The 18,181-nt window shown below is 37.7% G+C and overlaps 1 protein-coding gene across 1 annotated transcript in view; it reads right to left on the minus strand.

The window, feature by feature from the left end:
- Window positions 1-7,253: 7,253 nt before the first annotated feature.
- Window positions 7,254-18,181, minus strand: part of LOC123244768 (butyrophilin subfamily 1 member A1-like) — a 16,435-nt gene continuing 5,507 nt past the window's right edge. The window contains exons 3-6 of the mRNA XM_044673363.1: window positions 16,598-16,933; window positions 14,802-15,080; window positions 13,931-14,041; window positions 7,254-8,670 (exon numbers count right to left, since the gene is read on the minus strand). Of these exons, the coding sequence (XP_044529298.1) occupies window positions 7,934-8,670; window positions 13,931-14,041; window positions 14,802-15,080; window positions 16,598-16,933 (1,463 nt within the window). The 3' untranslated portion in view covers window positions 7,254-7,933. The remainder of the gene's footprint in view (window positions 8,671-13,930; window positions 14,042-14,801; window positions 15,081-16,597; window positions 16,934-18,181) is intronic.

Genomic DNA, 18,181 nt, shown 5'->3' on the forward strand with positions numbered 1-18,181 from the left:
TTACTACGTTGGTATCTCTAGATTACTATAGATTTTCAAAGATTATGCCAGTGGGACACAGGATTTCGTATAGCCTGACATTCTGCAAAAGCTTAAAGTTAGAATTTGTTTCTTGTCTGAGGAGCAATCTAGCTAAAATGTATTGCAATGCAAACAGTAAATTAGATACTAGGTCATGAATTATTTTACTATGCAACCCCCATACACAAACAAAAGAAGTGAACCTCAGAAATCTGTCTTCTAATTTTTGGAGTGTTGGAAAAGTGGGAAAAGGGTGTTAGTCACAATTTTTGGCCATCTATAAAAATAACAAGTTATTTAAAGTTTGAGATTTTCATATTCTCTTACAACAATGATCAATGTGAAAGCATGTTTATAATTCGGATCAAATCGCTTACCATATCTTAATGGGTGGGGAGAGAGATGATTTAGATCTTATAATATCAGATATGATCTCTGAGAAATAAAGGGGAATTCAATTCATTAAATATTTATAAAGGGGTCAGTCATGTGGTAGGATCTGAGATAAAAATGAAAGTGTGCCTACTTTAAAAGAAGTTATATTTTACTAGGAGGAACTGATGTATACATAGATAAGTCTAATAAATTGTAGAGAATCTTAATAGTCTGTGTTTTTAAAATTTTCTAGTCTTTTTTGATATCTCTTCTCAGTATCTCATCCTCATTCTACTGCCAGAATCTCACCTTCCCCCCTTTTTCTCTGGTATCTTATGTGTTTGAAATTTCCCATCATAGAAATTCCTGTGCCAAATCCATCTCAATTCATTTGTTTGCATCTGAATACTGCCTCTGAATATTCTTTGTTGTTTGACCTTAAAGTATGTAAACAGAAAATGTATGAAAGGAAAATGCATAGAAATTACTGACAAAATAAAAAAGCAGATAGTATATAACTTTACTGTAAATGTTAATAAGTGATGCCTAGGAACTGATATGGGGTCAACTGAATAAATCATCTCAATTCAATTGTTGCCTCAGACACTTCCCAGCTGTGTGACCTTGGGCAAGTCACTTGACCCCCATTGCCTACCCTTACCACTCTTCTGCCTTGGAGCCAATCAGAAGGTAAGGGTTTAAAAAAAATAAAAAAAATAAAAAAATTTAAAAAATCAATTCAGTTTGAATTTGGATCCTGACTCTATTTACTCCTAAGAGGAATGCCCCTAAACAAAGGTAAATCAGTACCTGAAATCTTTTACAAGTCACAGAATCACAGAATTTCAGTTTTTGGAAACATGTCACAGGATATCTAGTCTGACCTTCACATGTACAACATTCCCTACAAGAGATCACTAAGCCTTCACCTGAAGACTTCCAGTAAGGAGTCAAACCTCATGGGTATTCAGACAATTTCATGTTTTGGTTTCTTTAGTTGTATGGAGGTGATTCTCTATAACAAACCGAATCTCTTGCACTTGATAGTCCTCCAAAGACTAAGGTATCATAGGACCATAAGATCAAATCCATATAACCCAAAGGAACACCAGAAGTCATCCAGTTCAAGTTTCATTTTACAAATTTAGAAAGCTGAGGCTTGGAGACATTAAATGATTGGCCCAAGATTGTACAAATACTAAGCAACAAAATTGAGACTCAGACTTTTGTCATCTGATTTCAAATATGAGCCTCTTTAAATAAAACATTGTTTTTAATATTCATTTAAAAATTTTATTTAAATTCAGAATTCTTTCTTTTCTTTTCTGCAGTTGAAGAGAATGCGATTTCCTGATCCCCCCTTAAATAAGAACACAGATATTAGAATTAATTGGTATTTAGTCAAAGGAAGTGATTGCTTCCTTACTCTGGGATTATTATATGTTATTTATAATATTACATATTATTATATTATATACGTGTATATAGTATATAATTATATATATTACTGTATATTATTATTCTTGGATAGTGACTGATTAGTGATTAATAGAATTCTAGTAATTATATTTTATAAGGTTATAAGTAAAACTAGTGCATTAGCTATTACACGAATGCGGTATATTTAGTTATTTCCTCTTTCTATTGTAACTCTACATAAGCTAGCATTTTGCAATAAGGTGTGACTCATTAGTAGGGTCCTTGCCTTCTGAGAGCATTTAGAAAGTCAGAAGGCAATGCCCTTTGAACATCCTGAGCAGACGCTTTAAGCAGAACTGCCACGATAGGCATATCTCCTTGCCTTATAAGGCATATCCACCTAATCATCTAGGGCATGTGTGGGGAACACGAGTGGCCTCCGAGCCTGTGACCTGTCCTCTGGAGGTCTATCAGGAGGAAACGTTAGGGTATATAACTGGTGGAAAACTCTCATTCAGTCGTCTTAGGTATGAGGAAACCTAATGATCCAGCTTTGCTGAGAGACATGAGCCTCTCTCAACAAACCTGTGATTGGCTTGGAGTTTGTCTCTTTGCTTTCTTTCAGTCTGGCTGAAAAATATTCATCACGCAGTCCTTCCTCCACTCACTGAGAAGCAAGCAATATATCAATCATACATGTGAAAACATGCAAAATTTATTGCAAAAAATAGACAAGAAAATTAAAGAAAATAAAAAAAATTCTTTCTAACTGAACTCAGACATTCATTAGACTTCATCTCTGGAAGTTAAAAGTATTTTTCATTATAAGTCCTTCAGATTTTCTTGGATCATTTTGTTGATTACAATAATGAAGTCATTCACAGTTGATCATTCTTACAATATTACTCTTGTTGTGTACAGTGTATTTCTGATTCTGCTGTTATGCCCAGAGAAGTATCCCAATAAATGAGTCTTGAGCCAACAAAGCAAGATGCAAAGGGACTTTATTGCCTAGCTTGAGTTAGGATCTCCCACCTAAAGTTGGTGAGTGACCCCCAGCTGTGCCTGGGCTTGAGTTTTTATGGAGTAGTAGTCAGAAGGGTAGGGGAATGTCTTTAGGTTGGGAAATCCTGCAGATAAGGGGAATGTCCTAAGGTATTCTTGTAGATAAGGGGAATATCTCCTGGGAGGAGATCCTGGGGAGAAGGTGAAGGTCTGCAAGGTAGATAAGGTCAGTCCTGGAAGACTGGAGGTCTGCAAGGTTGGGATTCTTGTGGATAATTCTATTTCACCATAATGTCATATAAGGGTTGGGCCCATAATGTCATACAGGGGTCAGGATTCCTAGAAATATTGCTAATAAATAACATAATTCAACATTAGTTTTTTCAGTTCCAAATTATTTTCAAGAATGGCTAGATCAGTTCAAAACTCTGCAAATAGTGCATTCGCATCCCAGTTTTTCACATTATTTTCATTTTCTATCACATTAATTGCTCTGGTAGGTATAAGGTGGTGCATCAAAGTTCTTTTAATTTGAATTTCCCTAATCAATAATGATTTAAAGCATTTATTCTTATGACTATAGATAGTTTTTATTTCTTCTTTTGAAAACTGCCTATTTATATACTTTAACCATTTATCAGTTGAGGAATGGCTTTCATTTTTATAAATTTGATTTAATTACCTATATAGTTGAGAAATTAGGCCTTTAGCAGAGAACTTGCTTTAAATATCAATCCTGTCCCCCTCCCTCCCAGTTTCCTGTTTTCCTTCTCATCTTTACTACATTGATTTTGTTTGTGCAAAACCTTTTTAACTTAATATAATAAAACGAATCCATTTTACTTTCCATGATCTCTTATTTGGTCACAAATTCTTCCCTCATCCATAGATCTGTAACAATTGAAATTCCTGAGAGGCAGTACTTCTTAATTTTAAGTTAATTTATTAATCAGCTATTCAAGATAATATAAACTAGCCAGTTGACTCCCTCCCCAATCTGAATGGGTACACAAGAACACAGAGCAAAAGTCCTCACCTCCAGCATGCCATGTATGTATCCCTTGTGATGTCATCATTCAGTCCCTCCCATGGACATCCTAAAACGTTTCTGATTGGTAAATAGCCACTGAGAAAATGAACTTAAAGACTCCAATTCCTCCCTCATTACTTCATCACAGGAAGCGGCAGGTCTTTGTCCATAGAAGGACACCAACATACCCTTTTCTCCTCACCGTGTGACTGGGTTAGTCCAATAGAACTGCAGATTACACTCTTAATCAGGGTTTGCCATGGCTGGTTGGTTCTGCCTCTAATTCTGTTTCCTTTTAAGATCTAAACAACAACCACAAAAAGGAAGATTTCAACCTGATTTCATAGCCAGGGAGTGGGAGGGGTGGGGTGGAAATTATCTCAGATTGACCTTAGAATCAGACTGTTTGGCAGGGAGAGGGGAGTATCTAAAAGAAAATTATTTCACAAAAATATCACAATTCAATATTCATTTTCCACAGATCCAAGAGGTCAAATTTTCCATGTAACTCTAATTTGCTTATGATATCACATTCTATGTTTAAGTCACATACCTTTTTTAACCTTATCTTAGTATATGGTATGAGATGTTGGTCTATATCTACTTTCTGCCAAACTACTTTCCAGTTTTCACAGCAGTTTTTGACAAATAGGGAGGTCTTGCACGAAAGCTTGGATTTTTGGGTTTGTCAAACAGTAGATTATGATGGTCATTTGCTACTGTGTATTCTGGACCCAATCTGTTCTACTGATCTACCACTCCTTTCTTAGCCAGTACCAGATTGTATTCATAATTATCACAGTTTGAAATCTGATACTGCTAGATTGCCTTTTTTCACATTTTTTTTCATGGATTCCCTTGATATTACTGACCTTTTGTTCTTCCAGATACATATTCTTAAGCTCTTTAAAATACCCCTTTTGGATTGTGATTTGCATGTAAATAAATTAACTTAGGCAGAATTATAGTTTTTATTGGAACAGCTAGGTGGTATAGAGGATGCAAGCCAGGAGTCTATTCACAGACTCTTACTATATTAAATCTAGTCTCACATACTTACCAGCTGTGTGACTCTGGACAAGTCACTTAACCCCATTTGCCTTGGTTTTTTCATCTGTAAAATGAGCTGGAGAAGGAAATGGCAAATCACTCTGGTTTCTTTGCTAAGAAAATGCCAAATGGAATCATGAAGAGTAGGACAGAAAACAACCAAAGAATAATAATTGGCTCAGTGTATCCACTTTACTGTTTGAGAAACGTATGTTTGGGTTTTTCTCAAGAATGAAAAACTCAGACTCTGTACATGGCAAGAAATATAGTTTTATTGGTTGCAGTAGCTAAGTTTAGAATGGCCAGAAAGGTGGAAGAAAAACTGCTCTGGATAAAAAGCTGCCCTTGGAAAAAGGTACTCTCCACACCACTCTGCCAAAATGAAGTATGAGGGGGACATGGGGAAGCAGATCATCTACACATGTTTTAGCACCATGTACCCCCATGAACATGCACTACTGGAATGACTGCAGCAGGGATAAAATTGCAACCCCTCCACCCCAAGCCCCTGGCATTCAGATTGCTAGATTTTATTGAGGTTCTGAGGTATTGCCTCCTCCCAACCTAGGGAATTGTGCACCTTCCCTCAGATTATTCCTTTCCTGGGCATTCCAGAAAGCATTCTGGGAGAAGAGGCAGAGAAGAGGCAAGAAAAGAAGGGGGCATGCGCAGGGCTTGAAGGATTTCCCCTAATCACAAACATTTTCCCTTAATTGCAAAGATCTCTGGTGTGTGTGGGTGCTGTTCCCTTCTGTGTCCTGTTTAACATCATCTGTCTGGTCCTTTGAGATTGGGTGTTTGGGTGTTCTTTTTCAGCCTTACAAGCTCTTATCAAAGGGGGAAAAGTCATAACATGGTTTGGGTGTCCCCATACCCCCTTTCAGGTTTGGAATGTCAGGCAAACACTTAAACAGGGTAAGCACAAAGTTTCAGTCTACATTACAATTGGTAATATCTGCTAACTAGTAAAAAACATAAGATCTAAAAGTACTTTTTAAAAAAGGATTTCCAAGCATTTCTAAGATTTTAAAGCACCTTAAAATTTTTTTTTTGCACTGCAAAACCCCATCAACTGTTTCTCCAGTTGTCTTTGTTTGAAAAGTGTCTAAAATAATTTGTTAATATAGATTCTGGATTTGTCTAGGGAAATAAACTTCTAAGTATTTTATCTGTGATTATTTTAAAATGGAAATTCTTTTTCTATATCTTCTCTTGGACTTGGTGATATATAGAAATGCTGATGATTTATTTGGTTTTATTTTATAGCCTGCAATTTTTCTAAAGTTGTTAATTGATTTAGTAGCTTCTTAAAGCCACAGGTGAAAGCTAGATGATAAGTGGACACCAAAGGTCGATGGGCATCCCTGGAAAGAGCTTAGCAAGACCTCCCACCAGAGGTGATAGTTCTCCCTGTACAGCCCATACATCAGCCATTATGATCTAAATTGAAGATGGTTAAATGTTTGAAAAGAATTGAATGAAATCTGGGCAAGTAGGGATCCACAGTGATTTTATCTAAAGGGAGAGTGCTTGAAATGTTCTAAACCAAAGATGAAAAAGAAAGATCCAAATCCAGATATATTCACGTATTTATACATATGGTGAAGATGAATACTGAATAAAAAGAAACAGAGAAAATTCACAGTAAATAAGTATTCTAGGACTAGAAACTAAGTTTCTATTTTTGCTCAGAAGCCACCGCCAGTGTATTTCCCATTAATAATTAACTTGAGTTAGTTAGCTTTTCGAAAGAAGCATTTATTAAGCTGGCCTGGTATGGACAGTTGTTACAGAATTCTCCCATCCCCTGAAAGAGTTTGGGGCTCTCTTTCACAAATATATGTAGTTTTTCTGGTGGAGAGTGAGAACAAGCTTTAAAGAATGAGGTGAAGCATACATATAGAGATCACGTGTGGCAAAAGGGCAATTCAAGGCTTCTGGTTACTAGAAATTCTTATTTCCCTTTATGGAGTGTTCATGAAGTTCTCCTTGTGCAGAGTCACATTCAGAGTACTGTAGCTGCCTTTTTGTCCTCAATGTGTCTCTCTCTGCTACCAGCTATTTTTTGACTCTGATCCATTGTCTTTAATGGCATCCTTGATGGGGGGAGGAAGACCACTTTCTGACAGGGACAAGAGCCTTCCTTCTCAAGGTGCTTTAGGGACCAGAAGCTTCCAAAGCTTGACCACTTTACAGATGGAATGCTCCAGTGGAAAAGCATCTCCCAGCTGGTGTTTCATCCATTGCCAAAGAGTATGTCAGCTAATCCCAATACATGTTCTGTGTGGTCACCTGATTTCATCTAATGATCAAAGGACTTCACTCCTCCCAATTTGATTTAGGACTTGTTTACATCTAATTGACTAAATCACTCAATAGAGATGGCTAGGCCTTGTGTAATTTTATTAATTGGGATGGTGGATGTAGAACACCTTCCCAAATTTCTGACACAATGTTTTCATTTTTATTTATTAAATTATTAAGTATTAAACCCTTAGAAGTTGGATGGGGCCCTTTTGGTAGCACAGTAGAGCACTGGGCTTGGAGTCAGTAAGACCTGAGTTCAGATTCAGCCTTAGATATTTCCGAGTCAATTGACCGGAGGCATGTCACTTAACCTCTATTTGCCTTTTGGATCACTGCCAAAAAAGTTGATCCACTGGAGAAGTAAATGGCAAATTACTCTAATATTTTTACCAAGAAAAACCTCATGGTCAAATGTCCATAGGGGTTACAAAGAGTCAGAAAACAAATACACATTTTATCAGTCTTTGGAGTTACACAGTAAAAATCCCAGAAGTTGTTTCTACCCTCATGAAACTTAGACTCTACTAAAAAATTTCTCACAGTAATTATTTGATTAATATAGTAGAACTACCTCTCAGATTTTTATTCTACAGGCTTCCTCCACCCATTTTTTCTTAGATTTTTTTTTTTTTTGAGAATCTGGATCATGAGAGGTTACAGTTGAGATGTAATGGCTCCTGGAGGGAAATCAAAACACTGGAGATGAAAAGATCTTTTGAGAAGATATTAGGTACTGAAAAGAATCCGGATAAAGGTTACAGGATTCGTAACCAAACATCTTTTTGATCCTGAGATACTCTTTCGAGAAGATATGAGGAAGTTGGGAGTCAAGTAGGAATCTTGGTCCCCAGTAGCCAATGGTAATGTTTTTGGAGAGGCAGAATTCCTCGAAGATGGGACAGGCTCGCTTTTGTGGCTGGTGGTTCTTTGGGCTCCTCCCAACCTATGTAATATTCCTGAAGGAACATTACAATCAGGAGACCACAAGAGGAAGAAAGGGCGTAGGGTACCAGAGAAGGAAGTGATGTGGAATGTGTGGATGTGAGACCCATCAGTCACATTTTGAAAGGAAAGGTGCCCAAGGTGATAGTCTAGGAAAACACCAATCTTATGGGGGGATATCCTGAGGGAGAGGAGGGTAGAAGGTGATGTAATGGCCCAGTAATCATTCCCATAGCTGCCTATTATCCAGAAACCATTCTCAGGTGTCACTTGAGCATCTCTTGTCCTATTCACATCTTCTCTGCAGATGCCCAGGAACCACCCAGATCCAGGCCCAACTTCCACCTCCCAGTAATGTTTCCCAGATGTGATTTTCTTCTGGCCCAACACACTTGGAAGGAAATTAAATCTCTGCGGATTGTCAGGCAGATTCTGTCTCATGTTTCCACGAGTCACACACCGACCCTTCTCTGAAATGATGAGTTCAGGATGAGCTGTTTTTGAGTCCAGAGTACAGTTCACTACAGAGAGAGATGTGGAATCAGATTCAGAGCTTAAGAAAACATTATTATTATTATTATTAGTAGTATTCATATTTGAGGAATAAATTGGGCTTAAATACATTAATATCCTAGGAAGACAAAGAAAAATAGACTAGAAATATGGCATTAAAAATGAACCCTAGAATCCTGGATTTTCTCTTCCTTTATCACCAAGGGCAGCAGGTTTGAATCTGAACATTCAAAATGTTCCTGTCTAATTAGGGAAAATGTATAGATATATACATAAAAAGGATATATATATACACATAAAAAAGAATATGTGTATACACACACACACACACACACACATACATCCCACAATGAGAGCTTTAATGTGTCTATTAACTCTCATTCTTTGGATTTTATTATGTCTTCTTTTAAAAAAATTTTTTTTTATTATGTCTTCTGAAGATAATGCTACCCTTCCTCCCAGGAGGGATGTCTCCCCTCGTTAGAATGTAATATCCTTGAGGGCAAGAACTGTCTTTGCTTTATGTTTGCATTCTTCAGAGCTGGAATTATTTAGATCCAAGTCCTGATTCTAATGCACATGGTCTGTGTGATCTCAGGCAAATAACTTATCTTCTTGGTGTCCCAGGCAATTCTCCAAGGTTGCAGAGAAGCTGCTGATGTGAGAATTTCCTACTCCAATTAAAGCTGCCTTGTCCCTCTCCATATTCCTTTATAGCAAATGCCAAGAATAAGTGATATATGGAGTCTGAACCTTTTACCAGAAAATGTACCATCACTCTATAGGGCTGAGTTAATTCTCCTTCCTCAGTTGCCCTTAGATGACTTGGCAGAAGCAATTTTGTGGTAAAGGATTATTTGGTAAAGGTAAAATGATAAAAGTCAAGCTTGTAGCTTACTGAATAGATTTTTTAAATTTTGAAAATTTATAGAAAAAATATAAATAACTTACTAGTGACAATATGCCATTTCACCTCATATGTAAAAGAATGCCCAATATGTGCTCTCTTAACAAAGAAAAGTTGAACTTGGAGTGACTTCCTCCACCTTGACCATGAACTCACGGATAAGCAGCATTCAGGGTTGTTTATTAACTGGAGATCTTTGTTTCAGAGACTATAATCTATCTCCTGATTGTACCTTGCTACTATAAACTAATAAATGGCTTGAATCAAACCCAGCCTCAGATACTTGCTAGCTATGTGACCCTGGATAAGTCACTGAACTTCCACCTGCCTCAGTTTCCTCAGCTATAACATGCAAATAATAATAGTACTTGCCTTCTGGGGTTATTGTGAAGACCAAAGGAGATATTATTTTTAAAATACTTAGCTTAGTGCCTGGCATGCAGATAATGGGGAGTGAGAGAGACCAGTATAATGAGGTGGCATACAAATTTTTGTATTTGATTTGATTTGATTTGATTTGGAGAACAGGGACACAGCCTCTAGACTGACAGAAATAACGGAATAAAGTCAAGGGATGAATGATATCCACTTGTTCTGAAACCTTGAGAAAGAAACAGGGAGTTTAGGTAATACCCTAAAACATCTCAGTATCCACATTTGTAAAATGGAGTCATAGTACCTACTCTTAGGGTCTTTTGAGAGTAAATAGGGTAATTATAAGTATGTATGTATGTATGAATAGACTTTGCCTAATTTTAAATGAATTTAAATGTTAGCAATTATTAGTAATAGTGCTTGTTCCCTCTCCCCCATAATATCACACCGCCGTCTAGTATTGTATTTAATGCTTCAGACTTATAGTGAAAATCTTCTTTTAGGCAGAGTGATAGCCCTTTGGAGCCAGGGAGACTGGGATAAATTGAGGAAAGTAAATTAAGCTCAGCATCTCAGAAGCCTCTAGAGGGCTTTCAGGAGAGGATCCTATGAAATCTAATCAGAGATCAATGCAGTCTGTTCCTTCATTGACTTAGTCATTTTTGATTGCACGAACTCTGTTTAATAACTTAACATTTTCTAACTCCAACAAGATGCCAGGATGGAATAACTTGGGGTTCACACAGAGTCCCCCTCTAGATGCCAATATTGGAAGTCACTTTCCTACTGGGAGGAAGCTTGCTCTTCGGCATCAATCAAACAGTATTTTTTATGTTTGTGATATTCATGCTACCTATAAAGAAGTCACAACATCAAACTCTAAAGCACCTTACTGTCTCTGTGTACGAGGTGAATAGAACTAGATGAAGTGTGCCACCTGCCTGGAATTAATGAGGAGTGCGGTAAGCACCAAATGGAAAAACTATAAGAAACATAACCATTGTAAATATTCATATATTGTCCAATTGTTTCAATCATGGCTGGCTCTTTGTGATTCCATTTTAGGTTTTCTTGGCTAAAATATTGGAGTGGTTTGCCATTTCTTTTTCCAGCTCATTTTACAGATGAGGAAACTGAGGCAAAGTTAAGTAATTCACACAGGATCACATAGCTAATAAGAGTCTGAGACTGCATTTGAACTCAGATCTTCCTGACTCTATAGTACCACCTAGCTATTTTTCCAAGTACATGATTACAAGTACCCGAGGTTATACAGGTCTTTGGGGGAAGAGTTGCTCATTGTTGATCGTTAATATTTTTCACTGAACTCTTGTAACCACTCTTAAAAAACCTGGGCTAAAATCTCAGTTTACTACCTTTAAGTCCTTGGACAAGTCATTTAATCTCCTGGAGCCTCTGGGTCCTCACCCATAAAATGAATATGTTGACCTAGCGAGCTTCTGAGGTCTCTTCTAGCTCTAGTTCTATATTTCTATGATCCTGGAAAGCTTTAAATCTGTAAACTTTTTTGTTTTTTTCTTTGACATGTATTGTTTTTCTCTCATTTTTCTATGAGTTTGCAAAGGAAGATTAGTAGTAACATTCTAGGTGATGTTACATAGTGAACTTCCCATGTTTCTTGAGAGAGCATAATGAATCAAAGTTAACAGAAATTTCCCCAAATGGACCCAAGTCTTTTATGTTATTATCCCCAATGTATGAGCTATGTGTACACCAACTAAACAGAAGACAACAGAGTATAATGATCTGACTATTCAGTTTAGAGGTAGAAGATCAGCTCCTTACTAGCCATATGACCATGGACTTTGGGACCCTGGGAACTTTAATTTGCTTGGCTATAAAAAAGAGACAACTCTAATGTTATGGTGAGGACAGAATGAGACAATATATATTGAAATGCTTTGTAACCATAACACCACTGGTGTGCTAGAGCTGGCTCATATTGGCTCTTGAGAGATGATTGTTAAATTTTCATTGTGGTCATATTTACACCTCAGAAATAAGCAAATCACTAGAAATCAGGACTTGATTTATTATTTTTGTTGATTGTCTGACTTAAGAAAGTGATGAATAAAATGATAATAATGAAATTAAATTTAAAATGATGTCCTAGGTACATTTTTAGAGAGTCTATTGTTAAACATTTATTGTATATCCCAGTATAATATCATATATAATTATAAAGTATTACTGTTCTCCCCCTGCTTATACTTCTTGTCATAGAATGGGATTGTTCTGGACTTTCTAAGGCTCTGTCAGTGGAACAAAAGCTTTTGCAGGTTGTATTAAGCCAGAAAGTTTGAAGCATGTGCCTGGTGACGGATTCTCTCTGTGGTTCATGGATTAATCTAGCAAGTTGGAGAGGTTGATCATTGACCTCCAGATGAGGAAACTCCTGAAACTATCTGAGATACGGGGCATTGCCATTAGTATCCTTGGAGGGAGTATCTGTCTTCATGAAGTCATGGATGTTTGGGAGTAGTGAAGAAATACTTTCATTGTTTCTTCTCAGGGTTATAATGCCATTAGTGTAGGGAATGTTCAGTGAGGAAATTTGCTCTACTGATGTAGACTGGCAACTTTTGAACATATAAAATTATAAAGCTGTCTAGAGCCCTGAGAGGTTGAAATACTTGTCCAGAGATACACAGCTAGTATGAGTCAAAAGGAAGATTTGTATTCATATCTTCCTATATGTGAAGCAGGCTCTTTATCCACTATTCTACCCTAGCTCCAATAGTTAAATATTGTTATTAATAATAAGCACAACGCTCTCCTATGTCCCAGGAAAGTAAGACTAGCAGCTTTTCTTCTCTATGCTATGACTAGAGATTTAGGATAGAATGCTCAAATTACTGCTTAGAGGCTTTTGTGGTCCTTGTCATCCTGGGAGCTCTGAGATCTGAGCTTGGTTGTCTCTGTCATTCCCACTTTCATTATATTTGTTTTTTCTTTGTTTCTCTTCTTTGAGGTTGTGAACTATGGGTTCACAAAAGGGATTAGTAATAAATCCTTGCTCTTGCTTTTTTTTTAATCTTAGAGTTGATATTAGAAAAGAAGGTGAAGTAATTTTTAAAAAGCGTACAGTGAATCGGAATTATTTGAAATTTCCCCCAAATGTGCTCATCAGCTGTTGGATGATTATTGATCTGGTGCTCAGGAGAAAATGGGAGAGATGAGTGAGATATAGGGAAAAAGAAGAGGGAGGGAAAGAGGAAAGAGAGGTTAAGAAGAAAAGATAGACAAAGGGAGAGAGAAAAAAGACTAGAAGACATAAGGAAAGAAGACAGAAGAGAGAAAAGAAAGAAGATATGGATAGAAGAACACGAAGAGGGATAGTCAAGGAGAGAAAGGAAGATAAAAGGAAGAAGAGAAAGATTGAGACAGAGACACACATAGACTACATAATAAAGACCTACAGTTTGTGTCATATACACAAGGCATATAGGTGTGTATAATATATATACACACACATTTGTATATATGTTCTATATGCAATATACAATGTATATTGAAAGATTCATTTTATTTGATATTATTATTTAGTTGTTTCAGTTGTACCTGACTCTTCGCAACATTATTTGGGTTCTTCTTGGCAAAGATATTGAATAGGTTTGCAATTTCCTTTTCCAGCTCAATTTCACAGATGAAGAACGGAGACAAATAAGATTAATTGGCTTGTCCAGAGTCACCTAACTAGTACATTCCCGAGACCAGATTTGAACTCATGAAGATGAGTCTTCCTGATTCCAGGCCTGGCAATATCCACTGTGCCACCTAACTGCTCTTTCAACTGATATTCAAGTTAAAAAAAAAGTGTATCTGTGTGTGTGTCAGGGAGGGAGAGAGATTCCAAGGCTTAAAGTGATGTGAGATTCTGTACCATTCCACATTTTATATCATTTCCCTTCTCTTCCAGTCATCCAGCTCTCCTCATATCAACTTTTATTTAGAAAAAAATTTACCTCTTTTGTAGCGCTGGTGCCATGTGAAAACTCCAGTAGTTGCAATTAGGAAGATCCCCAGGGTGAGCATCAGGGTCTTCCAAGAAGGAATCATTCCCAGTGGTGGTGATTCTGAAACAAGAACCCCAAGATCCCCATTAGTTATACAGGTGTAATGAGCCTAGTCCCATCTCTTTGAGCCAGATAGCCCAGGCACCCTTAGGAATGCTCCTAAAGGATTTTCCAGGGAGCTCAAGATCAGCTTCCTCCTCTGTGGATTCTGAAACAGCATCAGGAGAGTTGCACTTGACTTCCCCATTTACTATTCAGCCAAGTCCTCAAAGGAAATATTTCATCATCTTTTCTTTCTCTAACCCCACTACCAACTCAGCAGCTCCTGGAATCATTCTGGTAAAGGGAAGTACTAACAAAATGGACTCATATTCTGCTGAGAACTTCCTTCTTCATAAGTGTGTGAGGCATGAAGAAAGGAAGTAATATACCACATCTAACTTTCTGCAGATGGTAAAACTGAAGACCTGAGATGTTTAGAGGGTTTGCAGTCACCTAATGAAGGTCAGAGTTAAAACTCAAATCTTAGAATGCCTTGTGCCTATTAAATGCTTAATAGTTTTTTTGTTTTTTTGTTTTTTCCTATTTTCCTATTTAATGTTACCTTCCAGAACCTATATTCTGCATTGGGCTGGGGCTTATATGAATGGGGAAAAGCTTGGAAGAGTCACAAAAACTGATAAGTCTCATGATACCACTTACCATTTAGAATATCTTCACACCTCTCAATCTATTTAGTATTTTAGTTATTTGAGAAGTCTCTAAATAATTTACTAAAAGGAAGAGATTGGCGGGGTGGGATGGGATGGAGAGATCTAACCTGGAATGTAGGAAGCAGATAACTCTTGACCTAGCAAAGGATTGTAGATGGAACAGATGACATTACTCATGGAGTCATTTCTGATCATCACAGATGTCTCCACGTGGAACAATCCATTTATGTCTTGTATCTTGTCTTCCCAGAGGGCAGACAAATTCTCTCCCCCTTCCACTCTCCACCACATTAGAGGCTGCGGGAACCACCCTTCTGAAGTGCACACCAGCTGAAGTCTTCCATCTTTATTTCCCTTCAGGTAGATCTGAGGGCTTGAGCCCAAACCTAAAAGAGGGAAGCCAAGAATTTGAAATCTGGGGCAAGAATACTTGAGATCTTTGGGGTGAGGTGGAAGGGTGAACTGGGAAAAAAAAGGGACTCTCGATATTAGGACGGAATTTAAAAAATCCTTCTCCACAGTCTGAATGGGAGATTGTGACCCTCATTGTCAGAAAGGTATAAGGAATGTTTTTTAGGTTTGATTTTTCCAGAGTAAGTAGGGGAAAAAGAAAATGGCAACTCAATTCTGTTTGTTATTGTTGTGTTGTTACCTAGAATGAAACTTTGATAGCCCAAGAGTGGAGGGCACCAAGCCAAAGACTTTGAAGGAAAGACTAGCTAGGAATATTTTCAAAGAGCAAAATCTTGTGAATGCATATGTTCTGATAACGTAGAATTCAATGACCCTCATTATCTTTTCTCCCAAATGAAGTTCCTCACTTCCCTATTATTGTCAAGGACTTCACCATCCTAAAGGAGAAATTCTTCCTTTCTGCAACACAGAATAATAATAGCAATAACAATAGCTAATGCTTATATAGCAGTTACTATGTGCAAGGCACTGTGTTAAGTGCTTTACAAATATCCTCACAACAACCCTAGGTGCTATTATTATTCCTACTTTATAGAGGAGGATACTAAGGCAAATAAAGGTTAAGTGCCTAGACTAGGGTCACATGGTATCTGAGGCTAGATTTGAACTCAAGTCTTGTTCAGGCCAGGTACTCTATCCTAGAGGCTTCCAATGATATAAATGGGAGAAAAGCCTCCTTTAGTCTTTCTTGTTGTGAGGGCCAGAAAGTCCCAGCACAACCTATAGAAGGATTCTCTTCTACCATTTAGCAACTGTTTCAGATCTAGAATCCATGATTGGAGAGGCAGCAAAATTGGATAAGAATTTGATGGCCTTTTCTTTGAGCACAATAGTCATTGCCAGATTGTGTCCTCCAACTATCTTCCCTAAGTCTTTTCAGTGAAAGAGAAAAGGAAAGAAAGTTTGTAAGCTATGTTGCTTCCTCCCACTTAAATTAAGACAATGGCTATTTCTTTCTTTTTATTTTTCTCCCTTTTACCCAATCTGGGCTTATATATTCTGGGTACCCAGGTTCACATTTTCTCAAAGGGTTCATGTCATAAAATGAAAAACAGAGTTTATTGCAAGTTGAAAGAGTGAAAGACTCAGAATGGAGTCTCCCCAAAGGTTGTCATTTCAAGAGAACTTGATAAAAGTGTCCATCATTGAGCACTGAAGGGACACAACTGATCTGCAGAGGAAAGTTGTAGAAACTGAAAAGTTCCAGAGTCAAAAGGGAAACTCTATGTTATTATAGTAACACATGGTGTTATTTATAATTGTAAACAGGAATATAAACTTTACAATGTTATTATAATAACTCAGAAGTAAGGATGCTCCTCCTCTTTTTCTCCTTGCCTACCAACACATACAAACACACACATACACATACACACAAATTCCTATCACTTATAGAAGGTTCAAAACCCCAAGCCATATTACTTCTCACCTGCTACTTTTAACTCCAAACTAGCTTCCTGATAGATGCCATTTTGTTCAAAACGACACCAATATTGTCCATTATCTAAAGTATCAACATGGAATATCTTCAGGGTCACTGTCCCTTTGTTGATTGCAGCTGGCTCCATTAATATCCTTTTGTCCTCTGCTATTGGTTTTCTGTTCATATCAACCTCCATGTGTCCAGGATGAAAGAAATGGACTTGGAACCATCTCACCTTCATGTGTTTTGCATATGTTTCAGGAGAGAGATGGCAAGATAAGGTGACATCTTCCCCACGCTTGGCCACGATGGGATGGATGGAGCCAGTGACTTTTAATTTAGCTGTTTAGTGAAATAGAAAACATAGGCCAAAGAGATTCAGAGAAGCAATGGCAGTGTCATCAGCAGACCTGTTTCTAGGACAGGTCAGCCAGTCAGTCAATAGGCATTTATTAGTTACCTACTATGTGCCAGATGCATAAGCACTGGAGGTAGGGGCGACAAAGAAAGGCAAAATAGGTTCTGCTCTGCTCTCGAGGAAGTTACAGTCTAATGAAGGCGATAATATGGAAACAAATCTATACAAATGGGATATATGTGAGATAAATTGGAGATGATTAATGAAAGAAGGCATCAGCATTAAGGAGGAACAGGAAAGGTTTCTTGTAGAAGATGAGATTTTATTTGTGACTTGAAAGAAGTCAGGAGGCAGAGATGAGGAGGGAGAACATTCTAGACATGGAGGATAGTTTTGAAAAATGCTCAATCTTGGCATGGAGCATTTTGTGCAAGGAACAGAAAGGGAGACACACATCATTGGATTATAGAGTATGAAGTGGGGAGTAAGGTTATGAGCCTGGAAAGGTAAGTGGGAGCCAAGTTGTGAAAGGCTTTGAATGCCCTACAGAACATCTTATATTTTTGATGTCTGGCATTTATTGAATAGGGAGGAGATGTGTTCAGATCTATCATTCAGAAAGAACACTTTGACAGCTAAGAGGAGGATGAGGTGGAATGAGGAACAGATTTGAGCATGGAGACTGATCAGCAGGTTATAATAATAATCCAGGTGGGATATAATTAGGACTTGCAACAAAATGTTAGCAATGTTAGAGGAGAGAGGGGAGCATATCTGAGAGATGGTGCAAGGATAAAATCAATAGGATTTGGAAACAGCTCAGATAGAGGAATGAGAGAGAGTGAGGAGTCTAGGATGGCTGCTAAGTTGTGAGCCTTGGCTACTGGGAGGATGGTGGAGCCATTAATAGGGAAGTGAGGACATTAATTAATAGGGAAGTGAGGAACTAGAGGGTTAGGGAGAAAAAATAATGAACTTGGTTTTGCATATTCTGCATATGCACATTTTGCATATTCTGCTATAGGATATCCGGTTTGAAATGTCTAATAAGTAGTTGGAAATGCAGCCAGTAGACAAGGAGAAACTGAAGATAAACAAGAGAGTGGGGATGATAAAGGACTGTCCTAAGGAAGATAGAGGGACAATGCTGACCTTAGTGGAATACAAGGCAGAGTCATTTCAGAGGACTGGGAGAGAGAAAGAGAGAGAGAGAGAGAGAGAGAGAGAGGGAG

This window comes from Gracilinanus agilis, chromosome 4 (assembly GCF_016433145.1).
Source record: "Gracilinanus agilis isolate LMUSP501 chromosome 4, AgileGrace, whole genome shotgun sequence".
NCBI lineage: Eukaryota > Metazoa > Chordata > Mammalia > Didelphimorphia > Didelphidae > Gracilinanus > Gracilinanus agilis.